Source organism: Dicentrarchus labrax, unplaced genomic scaffold (genome assembly GCF_905237075.1).
Source record: "Dicentrarchus labrax unplaced genomic scaffold, dlabrax2021, whole genome shotgun sequence".
NCBI classification, from domain to species: domain Eukaryota; kingdom Metazoa; phylum Chordata; class Actinopteri; family Moronidae; genus Dicentrarchus; species Dicentrarchus labrax.
The window spans coordinates 3,537,448-3,564,354 of record NW_026136704.1 but is presented as its reverse complement, the minus strand read 5'-3'; the positions used below and the strand labels follow the sequence as shown (position 1 = coordinate 3,564,354).

The 26,907-nt window shown below is 39.5% G+C and overlaps 4 protein-coding genes across 13 annotated transcripts in view; 2 read left to right on the top strand and 2 right to left on the bottom strand.

Moving 5' to 3' along the window:
* Positions 1–26,907, top strand: part of LOC127362358 (gap junction delta-2 protein-like) — a 678,509-nt gene that overhangs the window by 163,526 nt on the left and 488,076 nt on the right.
* The window catches only part of LOC127362369 (uncharacterized), a 384,160-nt gene that overhangs the window by 74,003 nt on the left and 283,250 nt on the right, over positions 1–26,907 (top strand). The window lies entirely within an intron of this gene.
* msi2b (musashi RNA-binding protein 2b) overlaps positions 1–26,907 on the bottom strand; it is a 295,771-nt gene that overhangs the window by 73,035 nt on the left and 195,829 nt on the right. The gene's annotated exons all lie outside the window — the stretch shown is intronic.
* LOC127362344 (sterile alpha motif domain-containing protein 3-like) lies at positions 16,514–26,004 on the bottom strand. Of its 3 annotated transcripts, none has more exons than XM_051397962.1 (9): positions 25,642–26,004; positions 23,424–23,610; positions 23,083–23,241; positions 22,736–22,823; positions 21,875–22,030; positions 21,579–21,785; positions 20,850–21,021; positions 19,763–19,842; positions 16,514–19,571 (listed from the first exon to the last, which is right to left on the bottom strand). In XM_051397962.1, exons 1-9 carry the CDS (start codon positions 25,733–25,735, stop codon positions 19,278–19,280), a joined length of 1,437 nt encoding a protein of 478 aa, XP_051253922.1. In that variant the 5' UTR covers positions 25,736–26,004; the 3' UTR covers positions 16,514–19,277. The 3 variants fall into 3 exon arrangements, with proteins under 3 accessions (XP_051253922.1, XP_051253923.1, XP_051253924.1); XM_051397963.1 differs by having other exon boundaries at positions 23,083–23,238; XM_051397964.1 differs by having other exon boundaries at positions 24,489–25,719.

Below are 26,907 nucleotides of genomic sequence, written 5' to 3'. Positions count from 1 at the left end.
TCTAGCACAACAGGCAGTGAAAAACACTTTCTTGACTAGCTGGTGGAGAAAGTATAACTGGTAAATGGACCTGTACTTGTATAACACCTTTCTAGTCTTCCAACCACTCAAAGCGCTTTAACACTAGGTGCCACATTCACCCTTTCACACACATTCATACAGCGATGGCAAAGTCCATCGAACAGAAACTAACACATTCATGCACATTCAAATACCGACGCACAGCACTGGGAGCAATTTGGGGTTCAGTATCTTGCTCAAGGATACTTCGACATGTGACAGGAGGAGCCGGGGATCGAACCACCAACCTTCTGATTAGTGGAAGACCCGCTTTGCCTCTGAGCTACAGGTGAGACAGACAAAATCTTATGGCCACTGCACACCAAGTAGGTTTTCTTCCTCCCAAATTGTTGCACGTTTAAAAATAAACATGACCTCTCACGCTGTGTCAATCATGTTTACACACCAACTTTAAAACTTTTATCATCATTAAAGTTTTCAGAACAGGTTTGATTTATATGATAAGAGAAAAGGTGACAGCTCAGCGTCTTGTAGCCGTGGTGCCAAATGTAAGATGTGGGCAGAGAGTGGGGATAGCCTACAGAGGAACATTCATTGGAGAGAATCAAGGAAGGACAAAAGGACTCGGACTCACTGTGCATGAATTGAATCGGAGGACGGATTTACTGAACCACAAATTGATGTTTTTGTGAATTAATTAGTTTGTGTATGAATGTGTGTGGATGGATTAATGTGGCATGTAGTGTGCACTGCTTTAAGTGGTCAGAAGACTAGAATGGCGCTATACAAGTACGGTACTTTTTACCATTTACTTGCTTATATGCTAATAGTCAGATGAGTATTCTATATGTTACAGTCAGGATGCTGCATTTGGCATAATTACACAAAAACAGCAATGGCACAACAGTGGTAACTTCATCAATTATTCATAATTATTTAGTCAGGATCTACAGTAATTGACCTTCTGTACTTTTGTGCACTTCAGACAGGTGAGCTGCTACACACAGATTCCAAGTTTATAGACTCCAGTCATGTGTTACACAGTGGTCATCCTCACATTGAGTTCGAAGTTCTGAGTTCGTATACTGTAAGTAAAGATCGGTGCAATTTACTCCAGAAAGTTAAAAAACACTTTCAGACTTGTCAAAGTTATTATTACAGGTTTTTTTTATTTTGCTGCTAAAGTCTCACAGTATTTGCAGTTGTAGCATCATTGTGTGCATGGATGCATGATCTCTCTAATGAAATGAAATTAAATATGGCAACAGGTAGTTACGACCAAAACACATTTTAATGTTACAAGTTACTGTAGTTAGATAAACAATCATTTCACATAGACTGATTCCAGATCTGATAAATCTGATATAGCTTGTTTATGTGACGCTCCACGTTAGCTCACTTTTGTGGTGTTGTCACCACAGGGGATTTTTCTTTCTGGTGATTTGACTACAGTTTTCCTCTAACCTAGATTTACATAGGTGATCTGAGTAATACAATTTCAGATTTTCAAGACAACATAGATTATTCCCAGGATACTTGTCATTTTAATCAATATCCAGGTGTTTCCAGGACTGGAAAACAAGTCTGTATGTTACAGCCTTATTCCAAAATTGATAGAATTTTTTTTTCCTCAAAATTCTACACACAATACCCCATAATGACAACGTGAAAAATGTCTGTTTGAAGTTTTTGCAAATATATTAAAAATAAAGAACCAAAATAGAACATGTACATAAGTATTCAGAGCCTTTGCTCAATACTTTGTTGAAGCACCTTTGGCAGCAATGACAGCCTCGAGTCTTCTTGAGTATGATGCTACAAGCGTGGTACACCTATTTTTGGGCAGTTTCTCCCATTCTTCTTTGCAGTACCTCTCAAGCTCCATCAGGTTGGATGTGAAGCGTTGGTGCACAGCCATTTTCAGATTTCTCCAGAGATGTTCAATCAGGTTTCAGTCTGGGCTCTGGCTGGGCCACTCAGGGACATTCACAGAGTTGTCCCGAAGCCACTCCTTTGTTATCTTGGCTGTGTGCTTAGATTTGTTGTCATGTTGGAAGATGAACCTTCACCCCAGTCTGAGGTGCAGAGCCCTCTGGAGCAGGTTTTCATCAAGGATGTCTCTGTACATTGCTGTATTCATTTTTCCCTCGATGCTGACTAGCATGGCCGCTGGAAGTGGGGGTGCTGGGGGTGCTGCAGCACCCCCTAGTGGCAAGAGGGAGATTTTTAAAAAATGTATTAAAAATATTTTGCACAATTTATAAATTCCTTATGACTCCCTGGACATTCGTCCCCTCATGAGAGACTTTATCTCCACGATCCCAGAGCGCACCTCGACATTTGGACACCTGTAACCAGGGCACCCTGCCTGTAGCTCAAAGTAAGAGCATGGTGCCGCCGCGCACTTTTCATATCTATTCATGCAGTTTAACGTAACACTATATAGTATTTTTGCAAGGTGGTGGGGATGGAGATGGAGAGTGTTATTTTGATCGTGTGCTCTTTGCGTAATGGATGTGGAGAACTGTTCAATAACGTGCTGAAATAGTCAGAGATTATTTCCTTGTGGTTTGCGTAAAAGGATTTTGGAACTAATAGAGTTGCGTGTGACATAAACGTACATGGTGCAGTGACTCAGGTTCATGCCAGCTGACCAAATCTATTGCATTGTTATAGCGTTATTGTGAAGTTTAATTAATAGCGCATATATTCATCTGAGAACTGATGAAGTCTGTGTGTTAGAGACCCTGGCTGTGTGCACTGAAGTGTATATGACAATAAAGTAGTGAATCTCAATCTATTTATTTATTTTTAAAATGTATTTTAAATAGGCCTGTAGGCTCATAGGTTTTTTGTCCAAAAAAAACAAACAAACAATTTTTTCACAGCACCCCCTGTTCAAAATTACTTCCAGTGGCCCTGCTGACTAGTCTCCCAGTACAGTCCCACTGTAGGGATGGTACAGGTGATGAGCGGTGCCTGGTTTCCTCCAGACATGGCGCTTGGCATTCAGGTCAGAGAGTTCAATCTTTGTTTCATCAGACCAGAGAATTTTGTTTCTCGTGGTCTGAGAGTCCTTCTGTCTGGCCACTCTACCCTACAGACCTGATTGGTGGAGTGCTGCAGAGAAGTCTCTCCTCTCTCCACAGAGCAACGCTGGAGCTCTGTCAGAGAGACCATCGGGTCACCTCCCTGACTAAGGCCCTTCTCCCCCGATTGCTCAGTTTGGCTGGGCGGCCAGCTCTAGGAAGAGTTCTGGTGGTTACAAACTTCTTTTATTTATGGATGATGGAGGCTAATGTGGGACCTCCAATGTTGCACACATTTTTCTGTACCATTCCAGAGATCTGTGCCTCGATACAATCCTGTCTCAGAGGTCTAATTTTCATAATGGGGGCATTCCTTAAATACTAAACCTAATCTTCACATCACATGAATGAATTTTATGTGTGAGCATTTATTGTAAAACTGTCAAGTGCTGACCGGAGCACCAAGATTAGCTATTACCAACTTTATTGGAAATTATATTTAGATATTTTGTTTGTACTTTCGGTCTAAAAATTACGTTACATCTTTAGGTTGTGAATGTGGGCAATAGTGGGCTGTGTGTAATAGCAGTAAGTCAAGGTTTCTGAAGTGAACAGAACTAAAATAATCTAATACCTCCTTGCCATCCCCTCCTCACCGTGTCGCACCTTATCAGTACCCCAGCCACCACTTCTGACATCCAACAAATCAGCTGTCAGGAGCAATTTCTCAGTGAGCTCAGCAACCAACATACAAAGGCCATGATGGGTGGCAATAACCAACATACATCTACAGATGATTTACTAAATAACTGCATATGTAGCATCCTTTTAGTCATATGGCATACACTGTTACATGTCTTTCAGGGCTAGTTGTTTACTTTTAAAAGCACTGACACATGTTTTTAAATAACATTCACCATTTTAACAGATGACTAGTTAGCTGTTGTTATTACAAATCATTAATGGGACTTGACACAATTCAGCATATAACAGAAGTTCATAAAGTCCAACAAAGGAGCCAATAAAGGAGTACTAACAAGTGAACAAGGGAGCCACAAAATACATCCAACTTGCCAGCAGGATGTTGATTAAAGTATAGGGATCTGAGCAGCCAATCACAGGCCACCCTGCAGGCAGCCAATCATCCGAGCGGATCAGCACAGAGCACAACGTTAGCAGAGCAGAGAGCAATAACAAATAAAATGTCACTCACTGCGACCAGTAGTGGCGGAAGATAATTGTGGCTGGGGGAGCTTAATTAGTAATAGCAGGTGCTAAACATTTTGTCCAGAAAAGCAAATAACTAAATATGATAACAATAAATAATAAGTGTCTTTCTAATATAAGGGGTGAATATGAGATGAGAGACTGTATTTATGCCTCACTATCACAACACTGAGTGCAGGGTGCGCACTCTTATGCAAACAGGTTATTGTAAGTTTTTTATTTTTTATTTTTTCCCCTAAAAGATTTCAGTTTGTTTTTTAATTGAATTGTTCACGTTATACATACATTTTAACAGGGGTATATAGACTTTTTTTATCCACTGCTTATACTATGTGGCCATGGACAGTTACAGATGATCATATCATTTTTAAAAAGTCAGACGCGACACAAAACATTTTTGAATGCATGACCGAAAAAACAGCAGGACACGGTAGGCTCACAACAGTAATGCCATGTGCTATGAAACTCTATAGCCATCACATAACTGGCTAACAACAAAACAGCTATAGACAAGTATACACACTGGACTGTGCTGAACTATCACTGTAGAGTGGGTCAAACTGCACTTACTGCCAACATGGCTTATTATTATCATAACACAACAGGCAAAATTAGCTTTAGTTATATCAAATTAACTTTGCCATGGCAACGGCTGTGCATGTAGATGCAGCAGCCAGTAGCTGCTGTAAACTTGCTACATTCTTTTGTTTTAATCTGTGTTTTCTAAGCTTTATTGCTGAAAACATCATTGAATGGTGTCTGATTGGGTTTGATTTTGAAGAGCTAAGCCAAAATTGTTTCAGTCAACTGGATAAGGAGATTTTGACTATGGCGACTGCTGCACTTTCAGATGCTGCGTCCAGTTGGCTAGCTCCTTTTTTTGTCTTTGTTTGCTGAAACACGTATTATTTATGACATAAATAGTCCACAGTCATCAGAAAAGGAAGCGTGAGGTTGGAATTAAAGAACAGTGGACTTTGAGACAATCCACCCACCCAGATCAGCTGGACCAGCTCCACCACAGCTGGAACTTAATGCTGCTCCTGGCTTATGTCTGGTCTAGAGGAAATGGTACACAGGCTGGCCAAACAACAGAAAAGAGACTGTTGTGCCCACATCTGTACAGAGACCTGCTCCATCAACATCCTGGACCAAGCACTCGGCAGACGGGTTCCGAGCCCACAGAGGACTCTGTGTTTCCATCAATGATGCTTGGTGTTCAAATGCAGTCAAAGTGGATGGACACTGTTTCTTTTAATGTGCAGATGAAACCATATTATCATCACTATCTTGATTAAAATAATTCTTAATATTACAGTTTAAAATTCAGATATAATAAATCAATGTATGATATTTTAAAGTCCCTTCCAGTCATATCTCAGTATTTCTTCTTGTCCCTACAGTGTGCTGTTTGAATGCTGTCAGTGCAGAGTTTGACACTAGAAGGATGTTTTCACATTCATCTGCTGAAAGAGGAAAGTTTCTCTGTGCTCATTGAAAATCTGATTTTAAGGAGCGGGGCCTTCAAGCATGATCTGTGACATCACAAATAGTGAGGAAGTCAGTCCTGGTCCAGTATCAACTTGTACAGTGTGATGTAGAAACTTAAAGCCACCAGTGCACATCCACTGAGAATGGACTTTACAGTGAAGTAGGAGACATCTTGTGTCCAGCAGGAAACCTTAGAAATGAACAACATTTACATATTCAGAGATTCTGAAAGTTTCAATGAGGTAGAAGGATTAGATGTCTTTTTAAAGAAATTATACTTTTCTTGTGAAAAAAAAAAAATCAAATACAAATTATTGTTCCAATCAAACTATTTGTACATATGTCTTGACACATGTCTAGAGGGGATCTTTCGAATAGTAAGTCTCCAGTTATTATGCCAGCACCCTCAATACATGACAAAATAAAACATAGCTGTTGTCTGCTCAATATTGCCAGCGTCTGTATCATTCACGATGAGTTAAAGATGATTTCCTCAAGATCCATAACTCAGATGTTGGATGAGAGGAGAGGAAAAATCAGCTAACCGGTCTGAACAGGCCCATTCTGTCTCCAGCCCACCACCATCTTTGTTTTACACATTGTAAAAATACACCGCTTCAACTTGCTCCAGTCTCCCTGTGTCATATTGGGAAAATAAAAACATGTACTTTGATGTCAGCTGTCATTTTCCACCTGTCCTCTTGACAACATGCAATCTCCAATCGGAGGTGTGTAATAAGTGCTAGCAGCAATTATCAAGGCGTTTGAGTGGAATCTCACACTTATTAAGGTTTGTAAGGCACATATGTATTGTTGCACACACACAGGTCTTAATGCCAGCCCCCATCGGAGTCCCCATGCAAATAAAATTAAAATGCTGAATTGATCTGGTGAATTTTAAAAGGAACTATGTGAGCAAAACATTTTATTTCACAATTTATGTTGCAGCATGGTCACTATGTTTTTTATTGGAAGGAACTGCTTAAATGAACAAACCTTCTAATGCATCAGGGAATATCAACAAGCTGCCAATGCCACAACAAAACTGCAAAGCCATATGAATGCAAAAGCCATTAGACGAATGCAACAACAGATGTTAACAATGAAATGGTGTGGACTATTATTACCGACTGACGAATTGCCTATATGTGTGGAAGTTCTTGCCTGCGGTGATGCTGTGTAATATTTTAATGTGAGAGCAAAGAAATGACTGACAGCATAAAAGAAACTTTAGATGCTCCTGAGGAACAAACTATACTCTAGGATTTAGATGCAGTCCCTCACAGCCTCTACTGTCGAAACCCGGAGATTAGGCCTGGCGAGAAGAAATGTTTATGTGGACACCGATAACAAGCTGGTAAAGAGCGAAATACAAACAAACTCATCAGAGCAGTCATCAAGTGATCAATGACATCAAAAACTGGAGACAGAATAGATTTGCATGTCACAGGCCACACACATTGTAGCAGTATGAGGTGTTAGCTAACAGAACCATAATTTCATCTGTGGTTTTCCTTTCCTTTAACTCCACCAAGCCACCAAAGAAAAAAAACAGCATGAAGCTCGGAGTCACCCACAGCAGCAGGAAGCAAGATATTTTAACTATTGATTAGTCTGGTAATAAAAAGAGAATAAAAATCTCCTCTGAAAAACAAAGCCTACAGAGAGCCCAATATGTTAGCATGGCTATAACAGCTGCTGTTCTACACTATGTGTGAGTAAATATTCTGGGGATCTGTTACTGCCGACTGTGCAGCTAATAAAAGCCAGAGACAAATGAGAATGTTCAGTCACTCAAAGTTTATGAGAAACACTGGCTGCACATTTGTTTATTTCTCTCCATTAGAGTGCTCTTCCTTTTCACTCCTTGTTCTTCTTTTCTTTCTCTCTGTGTTTTCACTGTTCCATCAGCAGCTCTCCCTGCACCCCTGTTCAATTTACTCCCAAGTGTGAGAAGTAATTTGCATATAGGCACACACTATGATAGCTTTGTCACAAATGGCATCCAATTTCTATACTCCATCAATGTGAGACACCCAGTGGGAGCTCGCTGCTCTGTGTGTGTATTTGGGTGTGCACTTGCGTATTGCAACTGGAAAAATCAGCCCTGTATCTAATTTGGATCACATATGAAAGTGGGCCAAATGAGAATTGAGAAGATTAGATTTCAGGTGATTTGGACATGTGTGACTGTCATGAAAAAATCGGATCTGGATCACATGTAAGCAAAAACATCAGATTTGGGTCACTCTGGCCTGCAGTCTGAATATGGCTTTAGATTAAGTGTATAGGAGCATTACGGCTCCTCAGTTAGTAACAGCAAAAATATATAGAGATTAGTGGATCAGACAAGTACTGTATCCTGACATTGTTCAACTGAAGTCGGGTGTGTGTGGAAACACTTCAGCCATGTCATTTACAACGACATCCCCTGGCCGATAAGCACAATGAGACAAAACAGACTGGAACACAAAACATTCTAAAATAAATACAACAGTTCCAATACCCAGTAGTTCCCCGTCACCTTGGGAGGATTATTGGGGGGATTATTGGGAGGATTATTGGGAGAACTGGCCAGATGCATCACAGGTGAGGTAATAAATAGATTGGCATACATCAATGGGAGTTTGTGCCCTTATTTAGACATCCTTTTAATCAAAAACAAGAAAGAGGAGAAAAGACAGTTAAGCTCTTTAGAAGCTGGTTCCCTTGTAAAGTAAATGAGAGTGGACAGAGGAATCGATTGAGGCAGCGAGCCATCTCACTACATTGTAATGAGCAGAGCGAAATACATTTAGCAGACTGATGGGCTGGAGGAGAAACACACAAGGTGAGTGAGGAGGAGCAGGAAGAGGAGGACAGGGAAAAGCCTGTTCTGATGGAGTGACTCAGACTTGTTAGAAAGAAAAGAAGCAGTAACGGAGTCGATGTCTGCTGCGTGTCTGCATTATTAGAGAGAACTTGACTGTGGCTGCTAGGACACATACTGCATTCAACAAAGTGGGTTTGCATGTTTAAACCATGCTATCATTTCTCAAATACAAAAGAGGACACATTTGTCACTAAGCTAAACTATTGGACTGCTGCGTCATTCTGGAGGGCTGGACCAACAACATACCTATTTTGTCATTCAATGTGGAGGACTTGTTGGTATCTGGTATCAGACAAGTTGAACCTCTACACCAGGAATCATCCTTTCAGAGAATACAGTGATAAATAGAAAATACCAAGTAAATGCAACAAAAGAATAATGATTATAACTCCACCAAATGACTTATGAGTGTGATACTTGGTTTGGTTAATTACATTCAACAAAACAGCAGCCATGTCAGCTCAGTAACAACATATGGCTTACTAGCTGACTCACTGGATGTAGACTTTTAGTATAAACTTACCATTGGCCACGCTATGTGCATGTTACTGTTTTCCAGCGTTGCTCTGTGGAGATAGGAGAACCAAGGCCAGAAAAAAGCCACTCCTCAGTAGAAGGCAGATAACAAACCGCCTGGAGTTTGCCAAAGGCACCTGAAGGACTCTCAGACCATGAGAAACAAAATTCTCTGGTCTGATGAAACAAAGGTTGAACTCTTTGGCCTGAATGCCAAGTGTCATGTCTGGAGAAAACCAGGCACTGCTCTTCACCTGGCCAATACCATCCCTACAGTGAAGCATGGTGGTGGCAGCATCATGCTGTGGGGATGTTTTTCAGTGGCAGGAACTGGGAGACTAGTCAGCATCGAGGGAAAGATGAATGCAGAAAGATGAAGGAGACTTCATTGATGAAAACCTGCTCCAGAGGGCTCTGCACCTCAGACTGGGGTGAAGGTTCATCTTCCAACAGGACAACGAATCTAAGCACACAGCCAAGATAACAAAGGAGTGGCTTCGGGACAACTCTGTGAATGTCCCTGAGTGGCCCAGCCAGAGCCCAGACTGAAACCTGATTGAACATCTCTGGAGAAATCTGAAAATGGCTGTGCACCAACGCTTCACATCCAACCTGATGGAGCTTGAGAGGTACTGCAAAGAAGAATGGGAGAAACTGCCCAAAAATAGGTGTACCACGCTTGTAGCATCATACTCAAAAAGACTCGAGGCTGTCATTGCTGCCAAAGGTGCTTCAACAAAGTATTGAGCAAAGGCTCTGAATACTTATGTACATGTTCTATTTTGGTTCTTTATTTTTAATATATTTGCAAAAACTTCAAACAGACATTTTTCACGTTGTCATTATGGGGTATTGTGTGTAGAATTTTGAAGAAAAAAAATACATTTTGGAATGAAGCTGTAACAACAACATCTGAACAAAATGTGGAAAAGCGTTATGAATACTTTCCGGATGCACATATATATATATATATATATATATATAATATATATATATATATATGTCGATGGTACGAACGTAAGCAATCTAGCGGCTGTGACCTTTTCTTTGCGGGGATTTAACCATTTCATATGCACAGTGTTCGCCTCCCATTGTGCAAATGTTCCAACAAAACAAGTTCCCCATGACACTGTTTGCAAGGGCACCGTAACTGCATCCTGGGCTTAGCGCCACCCAAGACAATTGTAATTGGTTTAAAATTCCAGGGTAACATATAGGGGGATCTTTTGGCAAAAAGGTTATATAATATTCATAGCTGTGTTTTCATAATAGTGTATAATCACGTGAAAATAAGAATCATTGTATTTTTGTTGTGTCAGAATGAGCAGTTTATATTTACAGATGCCACAGATCATGGCTTCCATGGAGGCCACCATATCTTACAGTAGCCCAGAATGTACAAACCAAAAACACTGGCTCTGGATAGGGTGGTTTGTGTTTTTTGCTCTTGGAAGGGTGGAGGGTGAAACGAGAGAGTTGCAATCTGCAACTGATAAAATATTTTCAGTTGGTTTTCACAGTGTCCTCTCTCTAACTAGCTGTGCCATCTACTACTATCAGAACTGCCCTCTTTCACATTTGACAGAAAGGCTAATAGGACGCCATATGGGTCTAGATTTTGAGGACCAATGCATTTGACAGCTCTATGGTAAAACACACACACATACACACACACACACACACACACACACACACACACACACACACACACACACACACACTCACACACACACACACACACACACACACACACACAGACATAGCAGGTTGTGGATGTGAAGCAAAAAAAAGTCAAATTTCACCCTTCTCTCTTCCTATCTCTCTTTTTCTTCTCTCCTGCAATAACACACTAATGTGATTACACTGGCATCAAAACAATTTGGGCTTTAATTACACAAGACACATCAAGGCGAAAACCATGAGAGGCTTTTCTCAAAGAAATCAATTGGTATGACTGATGGAGTAAGGAGGGGAGGTATAGAGACAGACATGCAGAGAGTGAGAGAGGTAAACAGACAGGAAACAAAGAAAGATAGACGTGGCTGAGAGATTGAACAAACAAGACAGACATGGAGAGAGAGAAAAAAAAGAGAGAGAGAGAGAGAGAGAGAGAGAGCTTTTCTAATTAGGTGATGGCAATGCTCTCAGACAGCTTTAATAGCAATCTACGTGTGAAAGATGAGACACTGGAGTCTGTGGATGGTGCTATCCCTCGTCACATTCTCACTCCTGAATATCAACTGTGCAGCTGCTGATTACCAGCGCTGTATTTGGATGTAAGTGGAGCTCTCGCAGGAGACATAAACAAATGTATATTTGATTACACTCTCCGTACCTGGTATGATCGAGTGGGGGCTCGTAATCGTTTTCACACTTTAAATACATCTCTCTGGTGCATACCAAGCACTGCGGTGGATCAGGAAACAATCAATAAATGAATCAAAACTAATCTAATACATGGTAACAAAATAAATAAACTAAATATAAATCTATGTGCCCCTTTCAGACATGGAATATATAACATCGCTGGCTTTCACTATCTGTTAAAGTGATGGCTTTTTGTCATTTAGATTAAGGTGATGAGCAAGAAAAGTCCCTGCAGCCTTAATACACTGACATGAGAGTGGTTCCAGACTGTCCACATATAGCAAGATTATAAGAAGTTGAAGTGTTCAAATTTCTTGAAATATGCTTGTTTTGGGGTAACTGGTTCTGATGTGATTTTGGTGTTTAGAACAGATAGCTCAGAGGATCCACACATGCCTCTCTTTGTGGCCTTGTTTTCTTGGCTATATCAAGACTGCTGGAAGGATTGTTTTTTAGCAAAACCTATGCAGCCATTGTGTAGAATTTGTTTTACCTGAACTAGTCTTATTAAAGGTCCAGTGTGTAACATTAAGGAGGATCTATTGTCAGAAATGGAATATAATGTATGTTTTCATTAGTGTATAATCACCTGAATATAAGAATTATTGAGTTTTCGTTACCTTAGAATGAGTTGTTACCTATAGATGCCACAGGTCGCCTTCCATGGACAAACAAAACACTTGCTGAAAGCAAATGCACATTCCTCTGACACAAGGACCCCTTTGACATGTATAAATGTTATTTTACTCACTGATATAGAGACATAGATGCATGTGTTAATCTTATGTGCAAACCTCAAGTGTCATAATAGATTTTGTAGAGAATTGCCCTCTATCAGCCCATGTTAACATCAGGTTGTCAGTGGTTTATATCCTGTTTATTATTTATAAGATGTGTTTGTTATCCTTTAGCAGCTGAGATGGCCACGCTTGCAAACATGGGAAAACTAGACATCAGATTTAGATGTAAAATGTAAGAGTTAAGACAATGTAGTATAGGAGGAGTAAAGTTTTCCGCCATGGACGCCGCCCCCTTTCTCTTTTTGCCCTGCCATAAGCTTACCAAATGTGCTGAAGGTCGGCACCCTGCTAACTCTGAGAGAAAGAACTCAAAAGTTCAACATTATCTGGCAAAGGCTGCCACCACAACTTCATCACTGAAGCCATCAAGCCAAGTAACGGTGTGCAAAGATCTCAGTCAGCTGCCTGCTGAGAGGAATATCAGCTGGCCGAACCGCAACGTGGGGCCGAGCTCATCTGAGAATGTCCAAGAGCTAGCCCACACAAGAATCGACACTGCGATTCTTCTCCCCTGGCCATCTGCACCACCAGAATAGAACTTAAACCAAACTAAAGAGTAATTAAGAAGCGTTATGAGTAGGATCTCGAAGGAAATATAGAGATGATATTGAATTGATTCAGATATTTTCCCTGGTGCTTCCCAACAATCTCTCAGCTGTACAATAGTTAAATGTATGTATTTTATAATATGCCGTAGTACACACGCAGTGAATGACAGGACTTTAAGTTGGGACTCTCATTTAAGCTCTATTGGTTTTGTACTGTATGTAAAGTGTTTAACTGAATATTTATTCATCCAAGCAGTTGGCATGAATGAAAAATGGAAATACACTGACTGACTGCTGATCAGGTTGTTATTGTAAGAGGGTTTTTACCTCTTTTGGCGGAAAAAAATTTCTTATAGATCTGATATGAAAAGATGGAGCTCTTCGGCGCCTTAAAATTGTCTCTTTCACTGTGTTACCTAGTTTATTAAACTGATTTAGTGCATAAGAGACAACAGTGGAGCACTATGGCCCTGGACCCTGCGGCCTTCAATAGGACCATGAGTGACTATATTGTATTTACGTTTTTACTTATCCAGTGTTTTTGTGTTTGATCTTAGACATACTTTAATTCCAATGTACAGTTAATATCTGCCTGCCAGAAGTAAAGGACTGTACAAATAAACTGCAATATACAAACAAGTTACATGTAAATGGATGCAGGGCTGTATCCAGGATTTTAGAAATACTGAGGTCTGGAGTTCTAGCCCCACTAGCAGGATTCAGGGTAGAAAGGTTCTGATACCATTTTTTCCTTCCCGGTACCAATTCGGATACCTCAACTTCTTGGGTATGGGGTAGCCAGGCGGGGACGAAAATAATCAATTTTAAATTTGGTGGTTGCTACACAACTAAAAATGGCATGTGCAACACAAGATAAAGATTTTGATCTGGAAAATTACAAGGTGATTCATGTGTGTCTCAAGTTAATATGTATATAAATACTAATAAATGAAAAGAGACAATGAAAAATACAGAAGACATCAATGTCATAGATGTCTCATACATACCTCTTCAGGTAAAATCAGAAAAGGCATCAACCAAGCCAATTATTTCCATAGCCATTTAATGTCCATGGCAATAAAACTAGAGGTCTACATTGTAGATTTACAGTATATTTCTTACACCTTGAATTTGAAATAGGTATTGACTTAACTGCATGCTGCTTATAGAAAAATTATTGACGAATCAATCAATTTCATACTGGATGCCTGAACGCTGCAATACCCTACATATATTGAAACAGCAAAAATGAAGACACAAAAACAAAATAAGAGTTGAAGATCAATCAGACCAACTAGTTCCAATGAAGTAGTCAGTAGAGATATTTTGCTACCCCGTGACAGGTGAAGTAAAGGTGCAAAGTCTTTAACCAAATATACTGCAGCGATCTGTGGCTCAGAGGCAGAGCGGGTCGTTCCTTAATCGGAAGGTTGTGGGTTCGATCCCCAGCCCCTGGTGCCACATGTCGAAGTATCCTTGAGCAAGATACTGAACCCCAAATTGCTCCCGATGCCGTGCGTGTGTGAATGTGTATGAATGTTACTTTCTGTTCAATGGACTTTGCCATCACTGAGTGAATGTGTGTGAAAGGGTGGCACATAGTGTAAAAGCGCTTTGAGTGGTCGGAAGACTAGAAAGGCGCTATACAAGTACAGGTCCATTTACCATCTTATTACATTTTTCCCAACGTAAGGAACATTCATGTTTCTCATTCAGCAGACAATCTTTTCCACAAAAAGTACTGCAGCCTCACATTTGCAGGCGTGGTGGTCTGACCTGTACTGGATCCGGCTGTTTGTTGCAGCCAGATCATGGATGGACAACCCACCTGACACTGCATGCATGCTGATCAAGCGGTCACAGATAAAAATCTTTTCTGCATCACTTAAGTGCTCTGTTTCTTGAAGTAGCTTGAAGTTTCACTGTCATCATACAGTACATAACATACATTTCTATACCCTTAATAAATATTAAGACTGTTCAATAAAAAACAACAGCCCTATGAAGAAAAGAAAGAATAATATATCTATATCTAATTCCTGCCATTTTGAAAAGACAGGAGCTGTACTCTGTTGGCCACACCCCCATGTGTGTTACATCACTAGAAAGCACAGTATGTCCTCTTCAGAGGATATGGCTCAGAAAGACTGTGTACATGGTTTTTGAAATGAAGACCTCAGTGTCCCCGCAGAGGACAATAAATTGCTGGATGTTAGGAGGCTTTAACAAAAAACAGAAAAAACTTTCCTAATCAATGTTTGAAACGACCAGAAACAAAAAATAGCTACTCTCCTTACCAGCAGGAGTTTGTCCCCTAACATGATAATACTTGCTTAGATGACTGTCCATGTGAAACATCACATAAGGATTTCTTGCTGTATGTATGTGAGAACAGTGTGTGTCTCACACCTACAGCAGAGCTCAGTTCCAGTGTGGAAGGAGTCTCTATCCACATACATTTATGTAGGTCACCTACACGCAATGGCCCATCAATTTCACTGTCCTACATAGCTGGTGCACTGGGTGGGTGGGTCGTTCCACTGTTTCCCCTCCTCCATCTCTCTCATACAACTGCAATAAACAACCCTGAGGAGGGGGAAATAAATTAGAACAGTAGGCTGGAACTGGATACAGAAAAAAAGAAATAATGCAGTAAAAATAAACCTCTGATCTTATCTTCCAAAAGCCCTTAAAAATCAAAGTTTTCTGGAATCCACCATTAAATGTTTGTATCTAAATATATCACCTAAATGCGAAGCCATGCCATTCAAATAATAGCATCTGGTCAAGTTGATACAACTCACTTCTGTGGATTAAAATATTACAATTTGGGGGGGAAAGAAGAAAAAGGCAGGGAACAAAGTTACATGTAGATAGATTGTTCCTTATATACTGGGCTCCATTGTGGAGGAACCGGAGAATGAAGCAACAAGGTAGCAGCTTAGCCAGTACTCCAGTCAGTGATATAGAAGGACATACAGTATGGGTGGAAAAATGAGTTATAATAGCTTCTGGAAGCCTTGATATTAATGTACTTTACAAACCTGCATAGAAATAAACAAATGCACTTGTAGTTTTAAACCTAAACACAACTCATGAAATACTGGAGAATGGTCAATGGCCCTTGGTCCCAAAATAAGACACTGTAGATATCATTCTAGTGTTATTACTGAACATGCAGGGAACCACGGTCAAGCTAGCAACAAAAAATATGCAACGTTCAATTATACTTTCAGAATAAAGCTTACGAGTTTAACGCTGTGAAATAGTTGCAGTTTGGTTAGGTTTAGACACAAAACTACATGGTTAGGATTAGGAAGTTACATTAGGTACACTGTTAGAAATAATGTGCTAAATTTGTACCTTTAGGGGTCCAACAGCTTGTCACTGGGGCAGTACCCTCAAAGGTACACCCATTGTACCCCTAAACATGGGTACATATTGGTACCTTTACAATTTGTACCTTACATGAGCAAATATGTACCCCTGGGGACAAATATGGACCTAAATGTTATGGTACCTAAATGGACCTTTAGAAATGGTACAAATTTGGCCTTTTGAGGGTACTGCCCCAGTGACAAGCCCCTTTGTACCTTATGATGGCAAATTTGTACTCAATAAAGCATGTAAAACAGTCAAAAATAATATCTTACCACATTTATTAAATTTGACATTCATTACACAATTTATCAATGACATTTAAATTTTACTTCTAATATTTTCAATTGATGTATTTTCAAATCATACAATTTTTGGCAGTATTGACACATTACACAAAACATCACAAATATTAGCAATTGTATCAATGCAGAATTTCAGAATTACAAACTATTTTCTCTTCTCCCACTATAATAAACTATACATTTTTACACTTACACTAATGCATTACAATGTGAACACTTTAAAAAAAAAAAAAACTTTCATTTGATTACTCACTTCTCTTGAATATTTCAAATGTTTCTAAGAATGACATACAACTTATCATCAATATGGTACATGTCGAGGGACTGAAAGTCCATTTCTTGTCCTGGTTTGATTACACTCCACTGAGGATCAACCTTGACTGTGTACGCATGCAAGTGTGAATTATAAGACATTGGGACTAATAGCTTACCGCACAGAAGCCACATTGTGTTTATATTTAGAATATATTTGATAAGAAAAAATAGAGGAATACTCTCTGTATGCAAGTAATCAACAATGAATACATCTTTACAAGCATATTTTACACTGTCAATAATCACCCCTGACACACGCTGCATGTTTTTAAATGCATCTTCACTCCCATGTACACTAGCAAGACATCTCTGTAGCTCTAATGGGATTGATGAAAACGGAGTATCTGTACTTGTACCTTTCACCATCTCATAGTCATCAAGTATGTTGTGTGGGGAAAACTCCCAGCACTGTCGCATCTGGTGCCTGTCGCTTAAAGTTTTTGCTACATTAATAAAATTTCTGCAGCTACTCGCAACATTCTTAAAATACTGGTGTTTGGCTTCAAAGCGCATACACCATAGTGAACGCAGGGGGCCATACATGGCAATTAGTCTGGGATAGTGAATCATATAGTGACATTTTGGAGTTATGACATTTCCAAAAGTATCTTTCATTTTTTCAAGGAATTCACAAACAAGTAAGCTTAATATACTTAAGCTGTCCCTTCTTACTTTTGGGGCAATTACAATGTCCACAATATCACGGCAGATCAGAAAAACATCCCAATATTTGCAACTGGGAGGAACACGGTGTGCCATTAAGAAAGGCAAAAGCCTAAAGAGACACCATTTTTGAGAGGCAGACCCTACAATGCCAGAGTTTTGCATTAGTCGCTCTGACAATTGTACTGGTCTATTTTTTGCATCATTCTGACCAATTGAAAGTTGTTGTAGTTCTTCATTTATCTCTTGAATTGTTATGTGCTTCTCTTTGTGAGCTTGGCACACAACTAGTTTAATCGTAAGAGGAATAACTCCTTCCAATAAGTCATGCATTATATCAGGGGGAAATGTTTTTGTCACATCAAAATACTTCAGTTCATTTAATGGAGAAGGACCGTTTACTCCATATGTCACTTTGTGCTCAGGGTTTTCAATACATGTCAAATGATACTCATGTGCCTCTGTGCTTCTCAAGACAAAATCGCCCTCATTGAATTTTTCTTTCATTTCTGTATATGTTGCCATGCAATAGCGGCAAACTCTGTGCGAGTTAAATGACATAGTAAAACCACCCAACATGTGGGCTGAAAGATTATCGGCTGAAAATGTTGCTAGTGCAGCATGAATAGTCTGCTCAATCCCATCTACGGTTATAGTGATACCATCACTTGCAAGTTTTTTAAGATCATCTAACATGGGTTTTAAGATGGTTTGTAAACCACAACGTTTCACAAATGCTTGACGTACTAAAACAGCCAGATGGATATGCTTAAGTTTGGATCGATGTTTGCTGTCAAGGTTGCCAATATTATAATAGAAAGCACAAAGCTTGTGCTTGGTTCGCTTAGAGCCTAAGGGGTTGACAACTTCAAATTCGTCTTCATAGAAATGAAGACGTAAGGCATGTGGATTGACTTTGAAGAAGGGATGTTCCTTGAAGTAAGTACCATCAGAGTAGTCGCTTAAATAATCTGGATCTCTGGCCTTAAACCTGTTGGCCTGAATTTCGTCCAGTATGTCCTCATGTGAGCAATAGTTTGTTAAAACCTTAGTGATAGGAACATAAGAGTATGTACCTATTTTGTGTCCACTTTCTGACCTCAAAACGTGATGCACGGGATCAACCAATTTTAGCTTTGACTTACAATGTTCTTTCAACATGTATGGAGATCTAACAGCTGCTGAAGCTTTTTCAAAAAAATCAGTAGACTGTATCACCTCCCTCAGTTCAGGACATTCCAAAATATTGAACCCATTTTCTTGAAGATGGTAAGTAATAAAAGCATCGTAATGTTCTTTAAAAAAACAAAATAAAAAGTTTAGGTCATTTACAATTTCCTGTTGGACAGCCTGTGGAATGTGGTTTTTTTCTCTACATTTCAGGATGAAGCTACAGAGATTTTCTTTAAAATTTTTCAATAGTGCATCCATACTTGGTGGTATATCTGCCCTAGGCTGTAGATCATTGTCTGTGCTCTCCATGTCACTGTCGTTGTTCATGTCATTGTTCATGTCATTGTCCATCTCATTTTCATCACTATCAGGTAGCACATGCTCCCTATGTTTACGGTACACATGACGCCTGAACGATTCATACACTCTAAAAGTTGACTTGCAGTCATTAAGTCCACATGTGATATTAAAGTTGGCTTCATGAGAATGGATAAGGCCAACGTGTTGAACAAGTTTCATTAAGGTAAAGGTGGTTCTTCTACACCTTGTGCATCTATATGGCCGTGGCATCTTTAATAGAGAATGTTTATCATACGGGTCACAGTGACGGGTAGGGACTTTTCACCCACCACAGTAATGTTCATAGTACGCTGGAGGAAGGTCAGCGTATTCTTCATGTAGGGTGGGTAAGCCAAGTTGAAAACAAAGTAGGCACAGAAGGCTGCAATTACTCCCTCCTCAACTCCTGCTCCCCTGCACAGATCCACACCATCCACTCTGACAGAAACTGGGACCTTCCTGGTAAAAGCTATTTTCCAGTTGTTGTCTACCAGCTGTACAGTTGGGTAGGGACTTTCAGCGTCACACTATTCAAAGAAAACAAAAATGTCAGAACAATGGTGAAGTCAGCCACCTAGACAACAAATCCAGCTTTGTGAGCAAGGTTGCAGACCACTCAGTGTTTAGCAAAAACAGGGTGAAAGCTTAAAAAGCCAATGTTCTAGAGAGAGACACAACCATGTGTTTTACCCCAAACCTCTGATTACTAACTGCGTACCTGTCCCAATGTAATAAACTGGTCGACCTTCTCTTTAAAGATGTAGGGCAGCAGGATCAGCGCAGCACGGAAGTCAACATCTGTAAGACAATGAAAGGAGTCCTTAATAATTTATTTTAACATCAAAAAACAGACAGTCTTCTCATTTCAATCCCTCAATCAAGGTGAGTTTCCATGTCCTCCCTCTTGTTGTCATCAACAAAATACCTTTTGTGTCTTTAGAAAAACATAATTGCACAATGTAGTGCTTTCCTATGTAATATATTTAACATTCAAATATATTTGAGTTTAGAAAAAAAATCTAATGAAATTAGCTCTTCAAATGTAATTTTTAAGACCCAGTTGACTGCCTTAATAGGTGAACACAGAGCAGATGGAAATCTCTTCAGCAACATGTTGACATTTCAGTAAATTGAATGCACAAGTTTAATGAACACCCAGTTAGTTACTATGATGTTACCAAACTAATTTTAATGTTTCCCAAACATTGATTTATTTGTGGCGGCCCACAACAATATAAACCTTGACTGACACATATGGATTTTCTATTTACTATTTATATTGGGTAAATTCTTATTTCTTTGTAGAGCAGCGCTCAGCCCCTCCTTGACCGGCCCTCAGGTTGACCTGTCTGAACAGCACTCCTGTCCTTGCACACTCAGAGCTGGGCTGTGGAGCTTAGCACGCAGTACAAAGCTGCTAGTCAATATTAACTGGAGTGGATAACGTTAATGTTAATTCTTGAACTGAATTAACACTGAATAGTCAACAGGCAACAGCTCTCTCAGAAAAAGGGGCCTAATTTCTGTTCTTCACTGGATTTATTTTGTTAGTTGTTAGAATGTGAAGCTATTCAGTTGTGGTCTGTACACTTTATCGTTCAGTTATTTATTTGTCACAAAGTACTTAGCACTTAAATTTGTGGAGCGAAGATATTACTTATTAATTTATTACAGCCACCCCCATAAACTTTCCAACAACACTCTGACATGATGACACATTTTCTACAGAAGCACTTAAAATAAAGTACTGCCCATATCAACTTTCTGATGATGATTATTCACTACACACACAAAAGTAACAATACCTTGTAGATCCTCGACCAGCATTTCCTCTCTTGCTTCAACGTAGATTTTGGCCAGTGGGGTTTTTCCCTGAGCAAGCTTGAGCACCTTCGGCACAACACTTGTGAAGCCCTCTTTCAAACGCCGGCATAAGTTGACAGATGATGGATGGATCCTGTCAACCTCATCGTACAACTGAAAAGTTGAAATTGAAGGACCAAACCAGTAGTAAAACACCTTTCTTGTATGCCTTTAAGTTACATTACACTGTTACTATTCCAAGTAGTGTTGGAGAGGTTGGAGACGTCTCTCCCCTTTCAACATCACTAAAGTAATAAACAAGATGGCCCAGTAAACTGTTGTTGATAAGATAGTTGTCCTGTTGTTTGCCCAACAGACATTTGTATTCTCTAAACTAAGCTAATCCCCCTCAGAGCTATCAGACCTGAGGAATCTCAGACAGCAGAGATTTAGTTTATAAGAAATACTTTGACCAAGGTAAATTAACTGATGCTGTTCTGCTTAATACACAGTATTATTAACTTTACTAACTAAGATAAGTTGATTAGATAATTTAGTAATTTAATTCAGAAATGTAATCAATGTGTCAATTTTCCCCTGTGGTATGGTATCGAATATCAATATTTTTCAAAATATTGTACTGAAGTTAGAAAGTATTACTAAGTTCTAAGTCCTTATATTGATGTGTGCTTTGAAAATTGACTAAATGATCTGTGATTCATATTACTTACCCCTGAGGGTGTTCTTAAGAAAGGGTATTTCTTGAGTATATCCTCCACAGTCATTCCATCTGCTATCTCTCTTCGCCGCCACGCAAATGTTCGCTGCATGCAGTCTTTAACAATAGAGTTGTCTGGTTGCATTCTCTCATACTGGACACGCAGGATGTTCACATGTCTCCCAATAGAGGAAGCATCCTCACCAATGATAGCAGGCACCTGATGGAAATAAAAACAGGTTTACCTGTAAAATATTATTGTACACCAACTTTTCTAATAACTGTAAGCAGCTGCATTAATCCACTCACCCCTGGCACAGATCTGCAATAGGTTCTTGCAGCCTCCGTAGACTGTCTGGCTCTCTTGTGCCCAAACTTCTCCTTACTCCTTCTCACCTCGTCTTCATGAACCAAAGGTGCACGCTCTGCTTTGAATTTGCGTTTGAGGGACTGATGCCAGGTATGCTAACACAGACAATACAACAAAGATAACCCCCATCATTAAATATTAATTTCATGAACTTATCCAAGGAAAATAACTCAATACACTTTAGGGCTGCATGATTAATCTCATCGAATTGCAATCACAAGGTCGTCATGTGCGATTACAAAACCGCAAAAAGGGTGTGATTTAATTTAACAGATAAAGTGTGCTCTGTGTGTGACACTGGTCTTTGTGTACACTGCAGTCTGCTCATTATCCACACCGGGCTCTCGCATGTGCCCCTAAAAACAGATAGACCTACATGCAATCAGAAAAATTATTTATGAGCAGTATGCGAGTAACGTTTAAAACAACAACCTACCGTAACCCCCAATATGTGCCAATATGTGCTGCTTCTAGCCACCTCCTCCTGAGAGAAACACTCTCCCCTTGTTCTTTTATACATCTGTTTTACTAAAGTTATTGTTATAAGTATTGTTTAACTTTGTTCAATTTGAGAAATACACAGTTCAGTTTTTGTGCATTTTCCTTGATAATCAAGCAAGTAGACTCATAGTACGATTTGTTCCATTATAATCGAATCGCAATATTGTCCACAATCGCAATATGACTCTCTCCAAATCGTGCAGCCCTAATACACTTGCATGCATTCTTTATTTCATTCAATGTTCTCAAACTCATTACATCAGAAAATAACAAGCTACATAATATCAAACGTAACTTACATAGCCGTTTCCCTCCAGATCCTTAAGGACAGGGTACTTGACAATAAGTGCTTTAACAACTTGCACATATTCTGCGTTGGTGGGATACCTGTGATCAAGATTAAATTAATGAATAAAGCAATTTAGTTTACCCATAAACTGTTGTTTAAAAGCCACAATCGTTAAAATACTACTAAAATAATTGGCCTTAAAATTTTTACAAGTAAATTTGACTAATTTTACTCACATCTTGACTGCCAGAAGTACTTAATGAAGCAATGATGGAGTAATGCCATGGCAGAGACATAGGCTACCTCTAAAATGTTCTAACTTGGCCATGAGTAGCAATGGACAATACATTGACTTACATTGTGTATTCGATGATTGCTTCATGGAGAACTCGAATGATCCTATGTCGATCTCTAGATAACTTCAAACATGCTTCTTTGTTGTCGAGTCTGGTCTGAAGATCTCTGGGGAAAGGTGGAACGATGAATCCAGCAGGCAGTCTCCGATTTGCCTCACTGCTGAGATGGGGAAGAGAAGGGATGAGGAACTTGAATTACCAGCAATACACAGATCAACCCACAAGTATCAAACAATTCACAAACAAAGAAAACAATATCTCCAATGTTATATTCATAGAGCTACAATACCTATTAGATAATAGATATATAATGCTTTTAATGCTCAACATATCAAACTTTACCTTTCTATAGTCGAAGGCTGCTCAATGCATTCTTCAGGCACTTGTTCTAAAGTCAATGTTACCACATCCTTTAACTCCTGTATAAATTTGTTGAACTTGACTTGTTTTTTAAATGATCCAGGAAAAAGGTATGATACCATGTTATCCGTCAGGCCATACTCTAATGTTTCCCCGTCCACTTCATTGTCTGAAAAGAACATTGTCACACACAGACAGAGGTAGAGAAAGAGAAATAAAGAGTCATCCTTCAAAACAAAACATGGACACATTTATGTAAATTGTATTATTCAGAAATTAAACTGAACAACAAATACAGATCGGGGTACACTTCACGTAGACCACTACACACAGCTAGCAACATAGAAAAACAATTCAGTTGCTTCAGTCCAAGAGACAGTAGCTAGCTAGCTAAACTCTTAACATCAATAGAGAGCGGTGCAAGTGTAACTGATCACATATTACTGAAACACGCTGTGTGGTAAACAAATTTGGTAATGTCAGCTTCTGGTATGTTGTTAATAACACTGTTTTATGATAAGCTAATGTAGCACCTCTTAAGCCACAGACGTCCTATTAACGTTACGACTGGAAGAAGTAAAACTATGAAGCACAAGGAGACAGTTAGGCTGTGATATCAATTACCCCATTAAACACACAAGCTGACATGCAGTAAATATAATGGCCAGCAGACACGTTAACCCAGTGCAAGGGGAGCTCACAATCAATATAGTAAAGGCATATACAACACACATAGGGTGGAACTAATACAACATCAGAACAGAAATTAACAAAGAAAAGAAAATCACCGACAGTGACTCCCTACAAGCTACACAGCCAACCTCTGCCTGCGTTTCCCCGACTACCCGTAACGTTACCTGAGCACGCTGTCAAAAAGCTCTTGTAACAGCTGTCTTACGGCCAGACGCCGCTCTGACGAACACATAACTTAAATTCCGATTCACTCACATTGGGGCCACTCGACCAAAAGCATAAACACACGCGGCCTGCCAACAGGTGCCTCTTATCGGCTAATCACATAATCACTGCATGCTGCAACTAACTTACCGGACAAACTGCCCCACAGTTCCACCCGGCTACACGATAGCGGCTTAGAAAAAGACCGTTACTTTTCACACAGGGTCTGTTGCTAACAACCTTCCCGGTTCAGAGGCGGAATCTGATCTGACCTGACCACCCTTTCAGCTTCGTAACGTTACCTTACGTTACCAGCCGGCATATTAGTGACATAACGTTAGCTAACGTAGTAGCGTTAGCTAGTAGCGTTAGCTAATCTATCCTTAAACTAAGTTACCGGTAGCTTCATGTCAAACACAAGCACAATGATAAGGTGAATATAAATGGTACTTAACATTACTTTCATGGATGCATTTGGCTCTCATAATATATATTAAGTTAATTATGTTAATCAACACTGTCCACCTTATAACGTTACAAAAAACAGAAGTTAGCTAACTACGTTAGCTCGCTTCAAACGTAATGTTAGCCTACTGTCTCCTTGATTTATGCAAGTAACGTTAACGTTAAGAAAAACACTTAATTATCCATAAAGCAAGTGCAAATTCCGCCCTTCAAAACTTTCACTTCATTAACGTTAGTGTCAATGATTAGAAAATAGTATCTAACTAAAGGTTAATCTAAATCTGGTTTAAAGGATGTTGGAAATATGTTCCTGGTGCTTTAGGCTCCAGCTTAATGGCTCCGGTGTCTGTGTTTCAACAATTTTGATGGCATCAAATTAAACGTGGCAATAATATAATTTAACGTTACCTAACATATATTCATGAGGTCATTACTAAAAATGGTGCATTTAAGATTTTTTTCCTCGCGACATCCTCCCCGGCCCCAGGGCGTCTGGTTGCCCAGCAACAATCGCGGCCGTTGGTGGCTCGTTAATTTTCAGTTGGTAACGTTAATTTTCAGTTGGTAACGTTATTCATTTAGTATTCCCCTTAATGTTGTTTAGCAGGGTGGACTTGTATTACAACTATTTGCCCAAAACTAATCTACAACATTTGACTTAACTTTATGCGAATTGTGAAATGTTATTAATTTTTCTTGGTAGCTAGCAAATGATAGCAATTTAGCCGTTGAATTAGCTAACGTTAGCTAACTAGCTAAAGTTCGTTTGGTTTTCACAAAAAAAAAGTTACATAAAACATATAAAGCACTTTAACTTTCCAATTCAACCTTACATTACCTCTGAATCTCTGTGCCTCCTCTTCGGTCACATTTAGTCCAAATTCTTCCAACTTCTGGAGGACCTCCTCCGTTGAAAGATCCTTCATACTCATGTTTTTCGCGGCAAGTGAAAGACGAGAAGAAAATGACGTGCGCGTGCTTTTTTTTTTTTTTTTTTTGCAATGTATGATTGTACCCTATATGTTGGGAAAATGGTACAGACATGGACCCTTTGTCAGTCTGAAATGTATATGTACCTTATCGACCTAGAAAAGGTACATATTAGTACCTTGTGGATTAAATATGACCCTTTGAGGGTACATCACCAGCAGTTGTACCTTAGAGCACATAAATGGACCTCAACTGTACCCTTTTTTCTGACAGTGTACCTGACGTAACTTGCGTATGTTACTTCAAGGAAATTGTTTACTTTTGGTTTCACACAGGACATGAACAGCTGCATCTAGAATTGATGATAGAGGGATACCTACAGGGGGCACTGACTTATGCAGGGGTGGCATGAAGTATGTGTCTCAGCTTTCCAGTCATTCTAAATTTATTCAGTTCCAGTACTGTTTATAGACCCAATCATTTAGAAATATTCAAATACACTAGGGAAAATAACATTTATACCACATGCAAAAAACTGCACAGTTTTTACCCAAAAACTGCATGAGATTAGCATAAAGTGGGTAGGTGTGAAAATGGGACACTCATTATCCATGAACCCATTTTCATTCCAATATCTTGAGGTCATGCCAGGTTTTCCATCGCCTAAATTTTGCTTAACTTTGAAACGTTATTTGGCCCCCCTCTGACATGCTAGCATGAGATTGTTCCAGTAATGGTTATGTATGATACCAATATCTTCACTCCAACTTTAAAATGGACCCAGCTATAGCATCTAAAAGACAGTGCAGAGAGGAAGAGGTAAGGATACTCACTGCCCCGGTCACTTCCTACAAGCTGAACTTTGACAGTACACTTATGCTTGTTAACCTGTGAATACGATGGATACTATTCCTGCCTGCAGTGTGTTTGGCCAGACACACTGCTGCAATTTGGTCAAAAATTTACCCATTGGGAACCTATAAAGTTTAACCACTAAACTCTCCTGTACTTTTTTTCCATGCTTTTTTTCAACAATGAAGAGCCTTGATTCTTCAGGCATCTTAAGGTTTACGTTTCCATTTCTTTTTAATTCACTCCCTCTACCACAGAGAGCTCATTTCAATCTCAAAGTTAACATCTGTGACAGGGAGTGATCTTAAAATTCTGTAGTTAA

Bases quoted from the DNA above. Each gene is read 5' to 3' on its own strand.
- LOC127362344 (XM_051397962.1), bottom strand. From the start codon at position 25,735: ATGAGTATGAAGGATCTTTCAACGGAGGAGGTCCTCCAGAAGTTGGAA. The intron at 23,611-25,641 runs GTAATGTAAGGT...TGTTCTTTTCAG, and splicing joins GGAGGCACAGAGATTCAGAG to ACAATGAAGTGGACGGGGAA. The intron at 19,843-20,849 runs GTATTGTTACTT...ATTGTCTTACAG, and splicing joins GCTGGTCGAGGATCTACAAG to ATGTTGACTTCCGTGCTGCG.